This window comes from Myotis davidii, unplaced genomic scaffold (assembly GCF_000327345.1).
Source record: "Myotis davidii unplaced genomic scaffold, ASM32734v1 scaffold599, whole genome shotgun sequence".
Taxonomy (NCBI): Eukaryota; Metazoa; Chordata; class Mammalia; order Chiroptera; family Vespertilionidae; genus Myotis; species Myotis davidii.
In genome coordinates this window covers 373163-388295 of record NW_006290772.1, presented here as the reverse complement: position 1 = coordinate 388295, position 15133 = coordinate 373163, and the positions used below count along the sequence as shown (strand labels likewise).

Here is a 15133-nt window from a genome sequence, read left to right as displayed (position 1 = left end):
GCCCAATGTCCTTCCTTGTTACATTTGAATGTCTTGGGACTTTTGACCCTGAAAGAAGGCTTATTCCCATTAGAGCCCTGATAGCCTGATCTCTTGTTTCTGTACTCTGGCCTCCTTATCCCAGTTAAAACCTTAAAGGCTATATTTAACGCTTTTCAGTCCAATGTGGAGGCTGAGACACCGCAAACCGGTTAAACATTCAATCCTGTCAATTAATTTGGACCAGACTGTTTGAATTCCAAAAATAAAATTGGACCGCAAAGGGTTAAAAGGTCCTTTTGTAGGGTTTGAGGGCCGTCCTATAATTTCTGTAATTTGCATCTGATGTTTGGTACAGATAGAGATGGAATTCCTGTTTAGAAATTAGTCCTTCCCTAGAAGTGGGATGTAGGGAAATTAGTCCTTCCCTAGAAGTGGGATGTAGGGCGGTAAATTTTTTGTCTGTTAGGAGAGAAAAAGGGCAGATTTTCCTCTGGCCTTGGGCAATATCTTTGAACTGTTTCATAATTGACTGCCTGTGGGCAGTCTTTTGGAGCCCTGGTAGGAGGCATGTTACCTTGTGGGCTCAGAGACCTGGGGATTCTACTTGGAATTCCCACTTAGGGCCCTTTTGGGGTACTGCATCCTCTCTGAGCAGCTGCTGGTCATCTCACCAATGGAGACCATCGGCATGTGCCTGAGCTGCCAGCCAGACCCCTTTTTCTCCAGGAGTGGAAGTTAAGATTTCAGTTATTTTGTAAATGTTGTGGGGCCAAAGATCCTAGTTGTTTTTGGACCTGGAAGAGGTGGGACATGGAGTGAGCTCAATCCCCAGTGTGGGGGCGTGCAGGAGGCAACAGATCAATGTTTCTCTCATTGATGATCTATCCCTCTCTAACATCAATAAAAACATTAAAAACACCTCATGACGCCCCCCTAGGGCAAAAGACACACAAAACCCTTTTTTGGCCTAACAGGCAAAAATGGCGGTTGTCTCAGCAGGTGGCAAGTATTAAGTTTCACTTTCATGCCTCTACCCCTTCCCAAGGTTGCTCAGGGATGAGCCCGTCCTCCCACGGAGTCGTTCGGTGTGAAAATAAAGACTCGTGCACCCCAATCAACTCATACCACCTTTGCTTTATTGCTAAGCACTTCGGGTAGATGTGGACTGTTAGTCTCAGGTTAAGTCACAAAACGTCTGGGTTACATCTTGGAATGAAAGATGTATGAAAAGATCATTTGCTTCTCACAGGACTGCTCCAGCCTTACTTACCACCAGGCACCTGGACTGACTGATGCTGGTTCACATTCAAGGTCTCCAACCAGCCCACCAACGGCACTGCAAGGCAAGGAGTGCCGCAGTTTAGACAGAAGCCCACTCTCCCCATCTGTCTTCACCCCCAGACCCACCCGCCCATGGCAGGTGGAGGCCCGAAGCCTCAGTCTTGCAAAATAATCAGACTGCACGTGCAGTTTTCATACGAGGTGTCAGAAAATAAAGCAATTCATCATAGGCTTTGGGCGGCATCGGGAAAGCCAGGCCGGGCCCAGTCTCACCTGTAGGGAGCTGCAGGTCTGGAGGTTCGAACTTCCCCGCCGGAACTGGGAAGGGGAGCGCGAAAGGAACTTGTTACAGTGCCGAGGACCACGATGGCGCTCAGGCCGAGGCTGGCCCCGGGGCTACGCCGGCCTACGGGTTTGGGCGACCCCCTCAGCTTCACTCGGTGCTCAGGTCCTCTCCAAGCGTAGCACACGGACCCGACCCTCTTCAGACTTGAAGTTTATCCCAAAAGAGCGAGAATGGCTGAGGTTCAAGCTTTTATAGAAACTGCTCCACCTCGGTGATTGGACAATCCCAGCGGAAGTACCATCCTCCACCCCCAATGCTGATACGCTCCGTTCTCTACTCCTTGTTTCCACCAATAGCGCCACAGCATTTCTTTTTGGGGCGATCCTCCCTTTTGAAGAGACTATTAAATCTGTGAGTGACGGATGCACAGGGCCAATCAGACTCCTACCTGCTACATAGAATGATTCTTAAGTTGCCAATCCCGTCCCGCGACATCTGAGTCGCCGGAAGTCGTAGTTTCTGAAGAGTCGCTCTGGAGGCGGCTGCGTGGGCCTTGAGCGAGCCGGAGAACTACAAGTCCCGACGGGCTCCGCGCCTGAACACTTCCGGCTCGCGCGTCCAGTCCCTTTCCAAGCCGGCGGCCGTGGGGGCACGATGCCCTTTGTTTAAATAAAACAGAATGATTCAATCTTTGTTAAAAGGATGCTATTCCTTTGACAAGTATTTAAATAATAATGCTTTGTGATTAGCCATCCAAAACTTTCATTGACTTCAAATCCTTTATGATGGCCTTAGCTTATCTGTTATCGGCGAAGGGTTGAGCCTGGGGGGGCGGGGCTGAGACGAAACGGGGTCTCCGCTCCTGTCCCTTTCTTTGACTGTCAGCTGGCCCATCGCGCGCTCCATTCTTTTTTCCTCTTCCTCTTTATTCATTCCTTCTTCCTGCGTTTATTGAGCGCCGCCGGTGTGCCCGGCACTGTTGTAGGCGCCGGAAGACCGTGGAGAGCAGGATCCCAGTTCTGAGGCTCTTCTAGGGAAGGATTTCTTACCCCCGTCACTGTTGACACTCAGCGCCAATCATTCTCCGCTGTGCCTTTTAGAGTGTTGAGCCACATCCCTGGTCTCCATCCGGTAGATACCAGTAACCTTTCCCAACCCCGTTGTGACAACCAGAAATGTCTTCCAGATGTTGTCAGACAACTCCTGGGGGACAGAATCCTCCCCTCTTGACAACCGGTGATCTAGAGAGGGCGTAGGGCTGATAATACACAAGACAAATTCATGAAGACTGTGGTAGGTGCTATGAAAGAAACAGGGCGCGGAGAGAGTACGGAAGGCTCCTGAAAGGTTGGGGGACCTATAGAAAGCAGGCTGCCCTGGAAGTTGCTTGAGAAGCATGCCGGGCAGAGGGAGCAAGATGTGCAAAGGCCTGGGGATGCTCGAGAAGCTGCCTCAAGGCAAGGCTTGGTCCCTAGTGGGGACCTGCATCTGGCCACCCCACTGCCCCTGACTTCAGCATGGCCAGCCTGGGCCTCCCACTCCCCTGGCTACTAGCCACAGGACCCAAGTGGGCGGGAACTCCAGCTACACCTGACCCACAACCCCTCTGCGGGGCAGCAGATCATGGGCTCTCTCCAGGTGTGGGCTGGGGAGAGGTTCCCAACTAGCTGGCCTGCCCTCCCATGCAGGCTGCTCAGAGAAGGGGTCTGGTGGGGGGCTTGCCTAAAGAGGGGCTAGAGCACTGCAGGTGACTCTGTGGTTTCTTATGTCCATATCCAAGGGGCTCCCGGGTGCCCCCTCTTCCCAGGGCCAGGAGCCCCTTGGATATGGACCTGGGTAGACAAAGATCCTTGGGCCCCTCCCCTGGGCTACCCGAAGGCCTCTGGAAACAGGCCGGGTGGAGGCTTGGGGGGAGCTGAGGGGAGGAAAGCCTTTCTCACCCTCCCCACCCTCACCCAGGGTTCCCTAGCCTGCTCAGCTCAAGGCTTTTCCCAGTTTGGCCGAGACCAAGCCTTCAGGCAGTGAGGATTCTTGCTCTAGATGCCACTTTCTGACAGCCCGAGAGCCTCAGGCTGACTATGGGGTGGGGAAGCGGTCTCCTGCCCTGGGGGGTGGTGGTCTCCTGCCCTGGGGGGTGGCGGTCTCCTGCCCTGGGGGTGGCGGAGGGCACATCCCTGGGACAGCTGGGCCCAGCGTTCCCATAGCTGGGGTTTTGGCCTGCAGGGCCGGAAGACACCATAAGGGGAAGACTGTTATTGCAAAATGCAGTCCTTGGGGGACAAGGCTGAGAGCATCTTGCTCAATTCTGGGATGTTTAGCAAGCAGTCACTGTGTTCAGGGCTGGGCGGGGCATACTGATGAGGGGTGCTGGACTGCAGCACTGGGTCCCCCACCCCAGTCCCTGGCTGGGCCTGTATGCTGAACCCGTGTGAACCCGGAAACGGTTCCCTCCCTCCTTGCCTGGCTCAGCTTGACTGGTGGGCCGATCTTGTAGGTGCCTCACCAGCTTATGTGTCGGGGCTGTGGGCCTGGCCGCTGTTGGCCTCCTGGGACTTTCCCGTGAGCCCCGCATGCCTTTCTGTTTACTTCATTTTATAGCGAGGGACAGCCAGCCGCCTGCTCTCCCAGACTGCACTTGGGCAGGCTGGGCCCATAGGGGCTGGTGGGCTGGCCGGGTCCCAGGGGGAATGCCTGCTGGTGTCCTGGCCCCGGACCTCAGGCACTGCTCACTGGAGCCATCAGCTGGCCTCTTGGCCCTGGGAGCTTGCAGTGGAGGGAGCAGATGGATTGTAAATGCAGGTTGATTCAGCTAGTGACCTCCCTGTGGGTCCACCTCCTCTCTGCCCTGTGGTGCTGAGGCAGGAGTGAACCTTGGGCTTCCTGAGAAGGCGGAGCCTTCCCACCTGCTGGTTGAGTCCTGGAGCTCTTGCTTTGAGCTCTCTGGGCCTCACCCTGGCAAGGTGTTCTTACACAAAGCAGGGTGGCCCTCAAAACTCCCTTCTTAGTGTGGACACCAGCAGCGGTGCTGGAGGTGAGGCTCCCGGACATCCCATAGTCACACCTCTGCCTGCGAGCGTGGCACTGCCCACTCTCAGGAGACTCTGCCTGTCCCCAGAGGACAAGCCACTAGAGAGCCTGGCCTGTGGTACAGCAGGGGGAGCGGTGGACAGATGGGGAGGCTTTGGCCAAACTCTCAGGACTCCCTATCTCACTGGACCCAAAGGGCATTCAGAACCCGGGGTAGGGGTAGTGCCTGGTGTCAGTGCCAACTTCAGGGTCCGAGAGCCTTCCCGAGGAGGACTGAGGCATGAAGGCCAGGAGGGTGGCATTGCAGGTGGCATTTGAAGAGGCAGATGGGGAGAGAGGGACAAGGAGGCAGCAGGGATGGCAGGTAGCTCATGAACACAGTGAGGGGACACAGGGCTCAGGAACCAGCCCCCTCCCTGAGACCCGCATGGAGAACCCCTGGGTAGACCCTAGGTCACATTGCATTGCCGGGGTGTGTAGGGAGGAAGCCATTGCTAGATGGACCAGGTCAGGAGGGCCTGATGGAGAAAATGACAGAACCAGTTGGACTGTGCAGTTGCCCTCCATGCTGTACTCACCTCAGATGGGAGCACAGTGTGTCTCCCACCTTCTCCCACAGTGTGGGGGGCTCAGCAGCCTTCCACTGGGAGTAGAATGAGTCTGGCCTCCCTCCCCATGGGGAGCCCAGCTTCAAGCCTGGGCCTGTGGCTCAACACAACCGACTCTATCCCAGTGGGGGCAGGTGGGGCTCCTGGCTATAGACTGCTGTGTGTCATGGCGGTAGGAAGACCACTGGAGGGTGGGCGCCGGCCGGCAGTAGAGCAGTCTCCCGGCTGTCTTCAGTATCTCTAATCTTCCCTCTTCTACAGGATACCTGGGCCTGGCCGGTGTTCCTGGGCCACTCTAGTCCCTCTTCTGGGGGTGGGATCATTGGAGTCCTGGGAGGGTTCACACTTTGCCTTCTCCCTGCCTCCCACCCCTGAGATTGGGGTCACACAGCTGGGGGGCAAGAGGGTGTCTTTTGTTTCCAGGGCGGTGACCTGCACAGGGTGAAGATTCGGCTCCTCTCTCGGTCCCTCCCTGCCCCTGCCCAGAAGGGCTTTCTTTATGTGATGAGGCTTGTGAGGAGCTGGGCTCCAGGCACAGCACCCAGTAGGTCCTCTAGGGCATGGCCAGTGTCTCTGCCATTGTGGCAGGAGCTCGGGATGTAACCTGGTCACTGTGTGCCCAGCCTTGGCCCCAGGGACATTTGGCCCTCAGACCCAGAGGAGCAGACAGAGCCTGGGTGGGGGCTCTCCACCTCTGGGTGGAAGCTGGTGGGCATTTCCGAAGGGTTAAGCCTTAAAGGAAAGTAAAACTGGTGCCCGTTGCCTGCCTGCACCCAGGGCCTCCTCCCCTCCTCAGGCCTGTCACACCTGGGACGGGGGGGAGGGGAGGAAGGAGCTGCCCGAATGGACTGTCCTTGTCGGTATTGGCAATGGAGAAAGGGGGAGGTGTGCCTGTGGGACTGGTCAGAGTAGGCTGCTGTGTGGAGCAGCCCTGGCCAGCTGACGGGGTCTGGCCACCATCTCTAAAGCCCCTCTTTGTGCTCCCCCGACAGGAGACGCTGCCAGAGGACCCTAGATGCCTCTCTAGAGCATGAGCTTGGGCAAAAACGCCTGGTACAACCGCTTCTCTGGGGGACCTGCCAATCTTCCCACCCCAGACGTCACCTCCGGGGTAAGGGACACCCCATGAGTAAGGGTCTGCTTTTGTGTACCCCCATAGGTCCGGGTTCCCCCAGTAGAGCTTCCAGAGCAGTCTGCTCCCCACGTGGAGGTCTGGTGGGCAGGCTGTGATGTGTGTGTGGGTGGTGTGTCTGTGATGTGTACACATGGTGTGTGAGTGTGAAAGCATGTCATTGCATGTCCACGTGTGTCCATGTTCTCTCTGGAGTCCACAGGTCTCATCAGTTCTCTTTCCAGACCAGAATGGAAACGACCTTCGGGCCCGCCTTTTCAGCTGTCACCACTATCACCAAAGGTGAGCCTGTGAGGCCGGGCCGGGCCAGCGAGGCAGAATCTGGGCCCCCTGTGGGGCCCTTCTTGGTGGGGTGGGGTGGGGTGGGGAGTGGGAGCTGGCAGCTTGGTTCAGCCCCCACCCCCCCACCCCCCGGGCAGGAGTCTGACGTTTTGCTCCCTGTGGCCCTGCTCTTGCCGCTGTGTCCTTTGCCCGCCCCGCCCCCCGGCCTCCCCTTGCTCCTTCTATCTGGTGCCTTGCTCATCACCTGCCTAGGGAGGGCTGTCCCAACTTCCCCGGCACCCCATGCACCCCTGTCCCTTGTCACAGTGACCCCCGCTCATGCCTGCCCCCGGCTCCTAGCAGGCACGGTTAGGGAGAAGAAGTGCTCATGGGTCCTTTCTCAAGTCCGATCCTACAGCTAGTGTGTTCGAGGAGGTCGTGGACGAGAGGGTACAGCTCCCTTCCCAAAGTCACGAGGGCAGTGGGTCCCTCCTGTCAGGCCCTCAGCCCCTCGTAGGAGCACACTAGCTGCTACTTGGTTTTCTAATTGCTTTTCCCTGGTTTCCTCTGATCATGTGGCAGTGTGGTCACAGGGCCACTGCATACACCTGCTCGCACCAGCGCCTCTGCATCGCTGGTGACATCCTCAGGGGCTCTGGAAGAGCCCGCTTTTCTCCTTAGGCATGTTTTCCTGAGGGAGAAAAATAAACCTCACCTCTAACTTCATCACCCAAGTAGTTTCCTTAATCCCCATCTACCCGTGGAGATGGCACAGCCTTGTCACAGAGGTGAAAGCTCCCCGGCAGTGAATGACAGGCCCTTCCTTCCCACCCAGCAACCCCCGCGGCGGCAGGGATGGGCCAGAGCTGGGCATGACCAGTTGCCTTGTCTGACCCCTCATTGCAGACGGGTAAGGCCCAGTCACAGGGCAGCCTGTCGAAGCCTGAATCATAAACCCGGCCTTTAGCGCTGGTGGTTGTGACATCTGGGCCCGGCTGGGGCCTGAGGCCAGTGGCAGCCATTCCTAGCCTCTGGCTGCCGCCTGCAGGGCTATGAGGGAGGCCCCTGACCAGTGCCTTCTTAGGGCAGCCAGGGTGACGGGCAGCAGGAGGAGGGCGAGAGTGTCCAGCTGCCTTCCCTGGAGGAAGCCGGAAGGCTGGTGGGCAGTTCCGGGTTGTGGTGGAGCCAGGGCAGGAGGTGGGAAAGGAGCTGCCGTCTTGGCCTCTCCGTATGCCAGCTGAGGAGCTTCAGACCTCTCTTCGCCTCAGTTTCCTCTATGGACTGAGGCTGTCGGATAACCCACTCGCTGCGTTACCTCGAGGGTCAGATAAGACGCTATCCCAGCTCCTACCGTTGACCCTCGGTGTCATCGCTCAGGTGTTGACCTCAAGCCTCCTCTGGGCAAAGTGGCCTCAGGGCCGGCTGGGTGCTGGGAGCTGCTGGCAGAGCCTGAGAGAAGACCCGTCCACCATCACCCCCAGCCTGCCTGGGAGCCGCAGTGATTAGACCTGGAGAGCCGCCTGAGCCGGTGCCTCCCCGCCTGCCGGGCCCTGCGGAGGGCTGAGAGCTAGTGATGGGCCACAGGGCAGGCCGGGGCTCTCACGGAAGGACCCGCCATTTCAGGCTGAGCCCTGTATACTTCCTGTTGCCCCCCAGCCCAGCCCTAGCCAAGTTGCCCTCAAATCCAGAAGGAGGTAGTGGGAGCCAGCGTGGGCACGGTAAGTCAGGCCTCCCGCTGTGGCCCACACTCATGGCATCCTGGCCCTCTTTTCTCGGCAGCGGATGGGGCCAGCACATACAAACAGCACCGCAGGACGCCCTCCTCCTCCAGCACCCTGGCCTACTCCCCTCGGGATGAGGAGGACAGCATGGTAGGTCTGGGTCTCGCTCATCCCTCCCACCTCACACCAAGCCTTCCCTCCCGGGGCAGGATCCCAGTAGAAGCTGAAGGTGGGATGCTCAGCCTCCAGAAGCCCTTCGGTAGCCACAGTCTGTCGTGGGAAGTGAGCTGGGGCACAGAGGGCTAGGCTAGCACGTGTGCACCCCTGAGACCTGAGCACCAGGCTGGATTCATGGAGAGGCAGCCGCCAGGGACTGCTGGACCAGGGTGTGGTGTGTGTGGCTCCATCTTGAGTGGGTGGGAGCCACAGAACGTTCAATCTGACCCCCATTTTCTAAGCCCCTGAGCTGCCCAAGTGGAGGATGAGGGGTGGGTTGCCAGGTGGAGGCAGGAGCCCTGAGAAGGGGCTCCTGATGAGGGGGATGGGCCCCAGCAGGTGGGGAAGGAGGACAGGGTCAGCAGAGGGGGCCTGCAAGGCCCGTGCTGACTGCGGGGAAGCCGGCGAGTCCCCTGCTGCTGGTCGGCAGAGCGAGGAAAGGGTTCAAGGCAGAGTGGACCCTGCTGTCGGTGCCCAGGCCATGTGGCTGGGATCATAGTGGACACGCCCTCCTGTCTGTCCACTGACACTTGTTGCTGGGCTCTAGACCTGCTTGGGGAAACAAGGACTGGTTCAGCTGGAGGGGGGGTTGGGGGACACGAGCACGCTTGAGCTCTCTTGCCACTGGCCTGGCCTGTGCCCTGCTTTCTGCTTCCCCTTGGCGGTGGCCCCTGACAGACCCTCCTGGTTCCCCCACCCTCCCGGCCTCTCACGTTGAGCTGCCAGGCAGGCCTTTGTTCCCTATGTGATGGAAAGAAAAGAGTTGTTGTTTTTTTTTTGTTGTTTTTTTTAAAATATATTTTATTGATTTTTTACAGAGAGGAAGGGAGAGAGATAGAGAGTTAGAAACATCGATGAGAGAGAAACATCGATCATCTGCCTCCTGCACATCTCCTACTGGGGATGTGCCCGCAACCCAGGTACATGCCCTTGACCGGAATCGAACCTGGGACCTTTCAGTCCCCAGGCTGACGCTCTATCCACTGAGCCAAACCGGTTTCGGCGAAAAGAGTTTTTTTGATTACATGAACAAGCACACTGTGTGCCAGGCACTGCACTAGGCCTTCATAAGGACAAGTCACACAACGTGCTCCACTCCCCCCAGTTCTCCCTGCCTCCGTCTGCACAACCCCTGCCTGGCCCACGGGAGTGTGGCTGGGATCAGAAGGCCTACCCTCCCATCCAGGCCTCGCAGGAAGCAAATTTCCTGTGTGTGTGGTTATGGTCTTGGTTCGAAAGAGGTGGAAATGTGCTGTGAGGGCCCTGAGGCCATGGCCACCTGGGCACCTTCTCTGTTGGCTGCTGGGCCCCCGCAGGCTGCCCCTCCACTGCCCTGGGTGGTTGACAGTGTCGGCCCCCTCACCGAGGAGGGCGGGCAGGCAGTGGAGAGCGGAGCCAGGCCGGGCCTGCGTGCTTGGCTCAGCTCCTGTCTGGACCTGCTCTTGCTCTCTGGTTTCCATGCTGCCCATGGGGATGGTTTGACTCACTTCCTCTGACTTTCCCCTGGTTGCTCATGCGGCGTTTCCATGCAAACTCACCACTTGGGATGCTGTGAAGGGAGGTGGGCACAGCACTGGTGAGGGAGGTGCTTCTGTGGGCACACCAGGGGCACGGGTGTCTGCTGCCCTCACTTGGGAAAGCCGGCCCCTGGAACTGGCCGGGCCTCTGTGAAGAGCTGGCAGCACCTGGCCAAGCCTCCCTCTGTCCCTGGTGGGTCCAACACCCAGAGCTGTTGGAACCAACCCCTCCCACACCCACAGAGGCTCAGAGGCAACTGGGCCCCAGAGCTGCCAGGACGGGGAGGGGCCTGTGGAGGCAGAAGGTTTATGGCTCATGAATGAGGCTTCTCAGCATGAGAGGGGGAGTGTGGGAGCAATGGCTCTTGGAGGATCTCTTCTGGAGGGTTCCAGGCCTAGAGGGGAGGAAGGGACAGCCCCCACCCCAGGATTCCCCCAAATCCTCACCTTTGGTGGCTCTGGCAGAGGCCGGCACCCGTGGCCATCTCTCCTGCACTCGGAAGGCTGGCCAGGGCTTTAGGATGTCCAGCCTTCCCTTGGAGCCTCATTTGCCTGCCCCAGTGTTCCCGGCCAGGGAGGCCAGGCGGACCTGGAGCCTCTTCCGGCCAGCCTTCCATTCCCTTCGCTCCAGCAGTCCAGGGCTGCCGCTGCCTTGGGATTGGCTGCTGGAGATGCCCCCTGTGCAGCCCACATTCCCTCACGGGAAGCAGGAAGCAGGGCTAGCGTGTCCTCGCAGAATTGAATAGCAGGAAGTCTCTCCATTTACACAAAGAAAGTTGGCAGACGTGAGTGGGCGGCCCAACAGGGCCTGGGCCGCTGGGCAGGAGGGGGCCTGGGCATTGCACTGGCTCCCTGTACACACACCACAGTCCCTGCAGCCTGAGTGAGCACCAGTAGGATGGTGTGGCCCTGGGGGCCCCACTGCCCTCAGTGTACACAGGGGCTGGGCCCCGCCCTCCTCCTGGCTGACGGGTGTCTGTCTCCGTGCTGCAGCCCCCCATCAGCACCCCACGCCGCTCGGACTCTGCCATCTCCGTTCGCTCCCTGCACTCCGAGTCGAGCATGTCCCTGCGCTCCACGTTCTCGCTGCCTGAGGAGGAGGAGGAGCCGGTAGGTGTGGTGGTCACGGGGTGGGCTCAGTGCCGATGGTCCCCAAGGACCCTTACTGTCCTGTGGCCGTGGTCAGGGGGCACTTTCCCCCTAGGCACAATGAGGGGGTGATAGGGCCTCGTCAGAGCCCTCCAACTTGTCTGATCCACATCAAGGACCCCAGGCCAGGTCCCCAATCCCCGGGGGCTGCCCAGGGACCAGCTCCAGGAACCCACGTGGGGCCCTTTCTTGTTGCCATCCCAGGTAGAGGGTGGGTGCTGGCAGGCCGAGGACACGGCTGGAGGAGTCCTCCCTGCTTGGCCACCCTCCAGTTCAGGTCTAGCCCTTGGCCTTAGCAGGCTCCTCTTGGGACACACCCAGCTATGGTGCCTCTGCCCTGAGAGGGCAGCCCAGGCCGGTGAGGGGGGCTGGGTTCCCCGACCCATGTCAGCACCCCGGGGCCTGCCCTCACCTGCCCTCCCTGGTTCTAGGAGCCACTGGTGTTTGCTGAGCAGCTCTCGGTGAAGCTGTGCTGCCAGCTGTGCTGCAGTGTGTTCAAGGACCCCGTGATCACCACCTGTGGGGTGAGCTGCCTTTTCCCTCCCTGACCTATGCACTCGGGGCTGCGTGGGCCGCCAGCCCATCCATTGGAACCTGGGCCTTGGTCACAGGCCTGGTCTGGCTGCCCAGCAGGTGCCCTCTGCAGGGGCACGGGGTGGGGGTGACTACGGCCATGCCCCAACTCTACCCATTGTTCCCACAGCATACATTCTGTCGAAGATGTGCCTTGAAGTCAGGTAGGGCCCTTTCAGGCCCAGGCCTGGCCACCTTGTTCCCCAGCTGGGGGAGGGCCCCTCGAGGGAGGGCCCAGCCCAACTCCAGCACTGACGGTGCCCCTGGTTGCATGGCAGCTTCTCCCTAGGCCTGCACAAAGCGTCTGCTGTGGGTGGCGGCGGCCCCTGGCTGCACTCAGGCCAGGCTCAAGGCATTGACCAGCAGAGCAGTGAGGGCTCTGCACCCGCTCTCCCTGGTGGAGGCCGCCCTCACTGTCAAGGCTGCTGCCTCACCGTCTCCAGCTTTAGTAGCATCTGGGCATCCCTGCTGGGCCCAGGGCTGGGTTCCCTCCTGCTCTGCCCCCAGTCCTCTTGGCCCTGTCTCACACTCTCGGGTCAGCCGAGAGGCCTTCACTCACCCAGTGGGCATTTTTGGTGACCCCCTTCCCGTTCTGGGCACCTCAGAAGGGCAGGCAGACGGGTAGATCAAGCCCCCAACAGGCTCAACCCACCAGCAGGGGGAGCAGGTTCCAAGCCACTCCCCCCTGCAAAGCCTGGCCACAGTGCCCTGGGCAGAGCTTCCAGGGGAGGGGCTGGCTGGGCGGGCCATGGGGTCAGCATGTCCTCCCCTCCAGAGAAGTGTCCTGTGGACAACGCCAAGCTGACGGTGGTGGTGAACAACATTGCCGTGGCCGAGCAGATCGGGGAGCTCTCCATCCACTGCAAGCATGGCTGTCGGGCAGTGGGGGTCGGGAAGCCCACTGTCTTTGAGGTGGACCCCCGAGGGTGCCCCTTCACCATTAAGCTCAGTGCCCGGAAGTAAGTGCCCCCATTGGCCCCCAGCTCCCCACCAGTCAGGGTGCTAAAAATGGTGCCTCTGGGGACTCAGCTGTTCTGTGTCTTGTCTCCCACAGGGACCACGAGAGCAGTTGTGACTACAGGCCTGTGCGGTGCCCCAACAACCCCAACTGCCCGCCCCTTCTCAAGATGAACCTGGAGGCCCACCTCAAGGAGTGCGAGCACATCAAGTGTCCCCACTCCAAGTACGGGTGAGTGGGCGGGGGTGGGCTTGGGCAGGAGGGGGGGTGGGCCTGGGCTGGCATTCACAGTCCCTCCTTCAGCAAACCGTTGTTGAGATCCACCTGTGTGCCGGGCACTGGGGAGACAGCCAGGGTCCCTGGGGAGATGGACCTTAGCGGAGCCACACCGTCGACTATGTAATTACAAACGGAGGTACAGGTGCTTCGAAGGAGAGATCAAAGTCCCATGGGAACACAGGGGTCAGAGCATTCGGGGAGTGGGGGGTGGTCAGGGAAGGAGTGAGATGAGCACTAACCTATGTGTGGGCATAAGCCAGGCAAAGACCCGGGCAAGGGCTTCCAACAGCTGGACCAACAGGGGTGGACTTGAACACATGGCCAGAGCTGAGAGCAGAAGGGAGGTGGAGGGGAAAGAGGCACGCCGATGAGGGGTGTGGAGGAGCCCTTTAGCAGCTTTGAGCAGGAGTAGAGTGATTGGATATTCCTTGCATAGTGGCCTGCTGGGTGCTGGGTGCTGATGGGAGCAGGAGAGATGGGCGGGCGTGCAGGTGTGGAGAGCATGGTGGCCCATCTGGGGTGCAGTAGGCACAAAACTGAGATTCAAGAGAGATTTTTAGGGTTGGGGAGGCCGAGGGGAGGGTCCTAATGGGTGGGCAGGTGAGCAAAGGGTCAGGCAGCCATCCTGTCCCTCCAGGTGCACGTTCATCGGAAACCAGGACACGTATGAGACGCACCTGGAGACCTGCCGCTTCGAGGGCCTGAAGGAGTTCCTCCAGCAGACGGATGACCGCTTCCACGAGATGCACGTGGCCCTGGCCCAGAAGGACCAGGAGATCGCCTTCCTGCGCTCCATGCTGGGCAAGCTCTCCGAGAAGATTGACCAGCTGGAGAAGAGCCTGGAGCTCAAGTTCGGTGAGAGCCCAGCCCAGGAGGGATGGGGGTGCAGCTCCTCCTCCTGGTCCCTGACACCCTCTGCCCTGCCGCCCAGATGTCCTGGATGAAAACCAGAGCAAGCTGAGCGAGGACCTTATGGAGTTCCGGAGGGACGCATCCATGTTGAACGTGAGCGGGCGAGAGACAGAGACAGGAAGGTTGGGTGGTGTGGGGGACACAGGACTATCCCTCTGATTGGGCCCCAACAGGAAGCTTGCCCTGCTCAGGATTAGGTGTCTGGGGTGGGGAGGGCTGCTGCACCTCAGGCTGGCGGGCAGGGGTACTGTGGAGCCACAGCCACCATGCCCTCCACTCTCGGCCTTGCAGGATGAATTGTCCCACATCAATGCACGGCTGAACATGGGCATCCTAGGATGTGAGTATGGGCCCACTGCTGCTCCCACCACTGTCCCCAAGGCCTCCCCATGTCTCTCACAGCTACTCCTGTCTCTGCAGCCTATGACCCGCAGCAGATCTTCAAGTGCAAAGGAACCTTTGTGGGCCACCAGGGCCCTGTCTGGTGTCTCTGTGTCTACTCCATGGGGGACCTGCTCTTCAGTGGCTCTTCTGACAAGACCATCAAGGTGGGTGGGATCCTGCCTGGGTGGGCTCTGTAGCCTGGCAGGTGAAGGGTGGGTACTGGCCGTGGGCGGGTCTTCCTCTTATAGGCGGGGCTTTCTGAGGATGGCTTGCTTCCTCATTCCCACCATGCCACCCCTGGCACCTGGCTGATCTTGTGGGACCCACCTTGACCCTGGTCTCTGCAGGTGTGGGACACGTGTACTACCTACAAGTGTCAGAAGACACTGGAGGGCCATGATGGCATTGTGCTGGCACTCTGCATCCAGGGGTGAGTGTATGTGTGTACCCACTGTCCCCAGGCCCACATGGAGCTGGGGACATGAGACCCCATGCTACTGCCCCATGGATGGTGAGCTCAAGCCTGTATAGCCCACATGTGTCTGCCTCTCCTGTGAGGCACTCGTGACCTTGAGCAGGGTGGCATCTCGGTGGTAACGTGGGCCCTGCATCTCTGACGATATATATTCACAAAGCATAGCCCTGGCCCTGGGCGCCTCGGGCAGCTGGAGGACAGAGGTGGGACCTCATAGAGTGGAGGCAGGAGCTCAGCTGTCTCTGGCATGGGCACAGCTCGGGGACAGGACCACACGACAGCTGGCTCAGCCACCTCCATGCCCCCAGGGTGGCCCTTTTTAGACCTTCCCTCCTGTCTCGGGTAATGAGGTGTTGTATTTGGGCATGAGTA

General features: G+C 59.4%; 1 protein-coding gene and 1 long non-coding RNA gene across 5 annotated transcripts in view; one reads left to right on the top strand and one right to left on the bottom strand.

The window, feature by feature from the left end:
* Positions 1-1096: 1096 nt before the first annotated feature.
* LOC107183114 lies at positions 1097-1817 on the bottom strand. Its single transcript, XR_001513884.1, has 2 exons — positions 1537-1817; positions 1097-1318 (listed from the first exon to the last, which is right to left on the bottom strand). It is a non-coding gene; the product is annotated as an uncharacterized LOC107183114 (long non-coding RNA).
* Positions 1818-6157: 4340 nt separating this feature from the next.
* The window catches only part of TRAF7 (TNF receptor associated factor 7), an 11021-nt gene continuing 2045 nt past the window's right edge, over positions 6158-15133 (top strand). For 2 of the 4 annotated variants that reach the window (XM_006763906.2, XM_015564026.1), the window contains exons 1-13: positions 6158-6295; positions 6541-6598; positions 8357-8448; positions 11025-11141; positions 11612-11704; positions 11884-11917; positions 12529-12712; positions 12808-12942; positions 13628-13845; positions 13922-13995; positions 14194-14242; positions 14323-14450; positions 14634-14716. In XM_006763906.2, the coding sequence (XP_006763969.1) occupies positions 6215-6295; positions 6541-6598; positions 8357-8448; positions 11025-11141; positions 11612-11704; positions 11884-11917; positions 12529-12712; positions 12808-12942; positions 13628-13845; positions 13922-13995; positions 14194-14242; positions 14323-14450; positions 14634-14716 (1346 nt within the window). In that variant the 5' untranslated portion in view covers positions 6158-6214. Of the gene's footprint in view, positions 6296-6540; positions 6599-8356; positions 8449-10662; positions 10817-11024; positions 11142-11611; positions 11705-11883; positions 11918-12528; positions 12713-12807; positions 12943-13627; positions 13846-13921; positions 13996-14193; positions 14243-14322; positions 14451-14633; positions 14717-15133 lie in introns of those variants that run through there. The other 2 variants (XM_015564028.1, XM_015564029.1) reach the window with 2 other exon arrangements.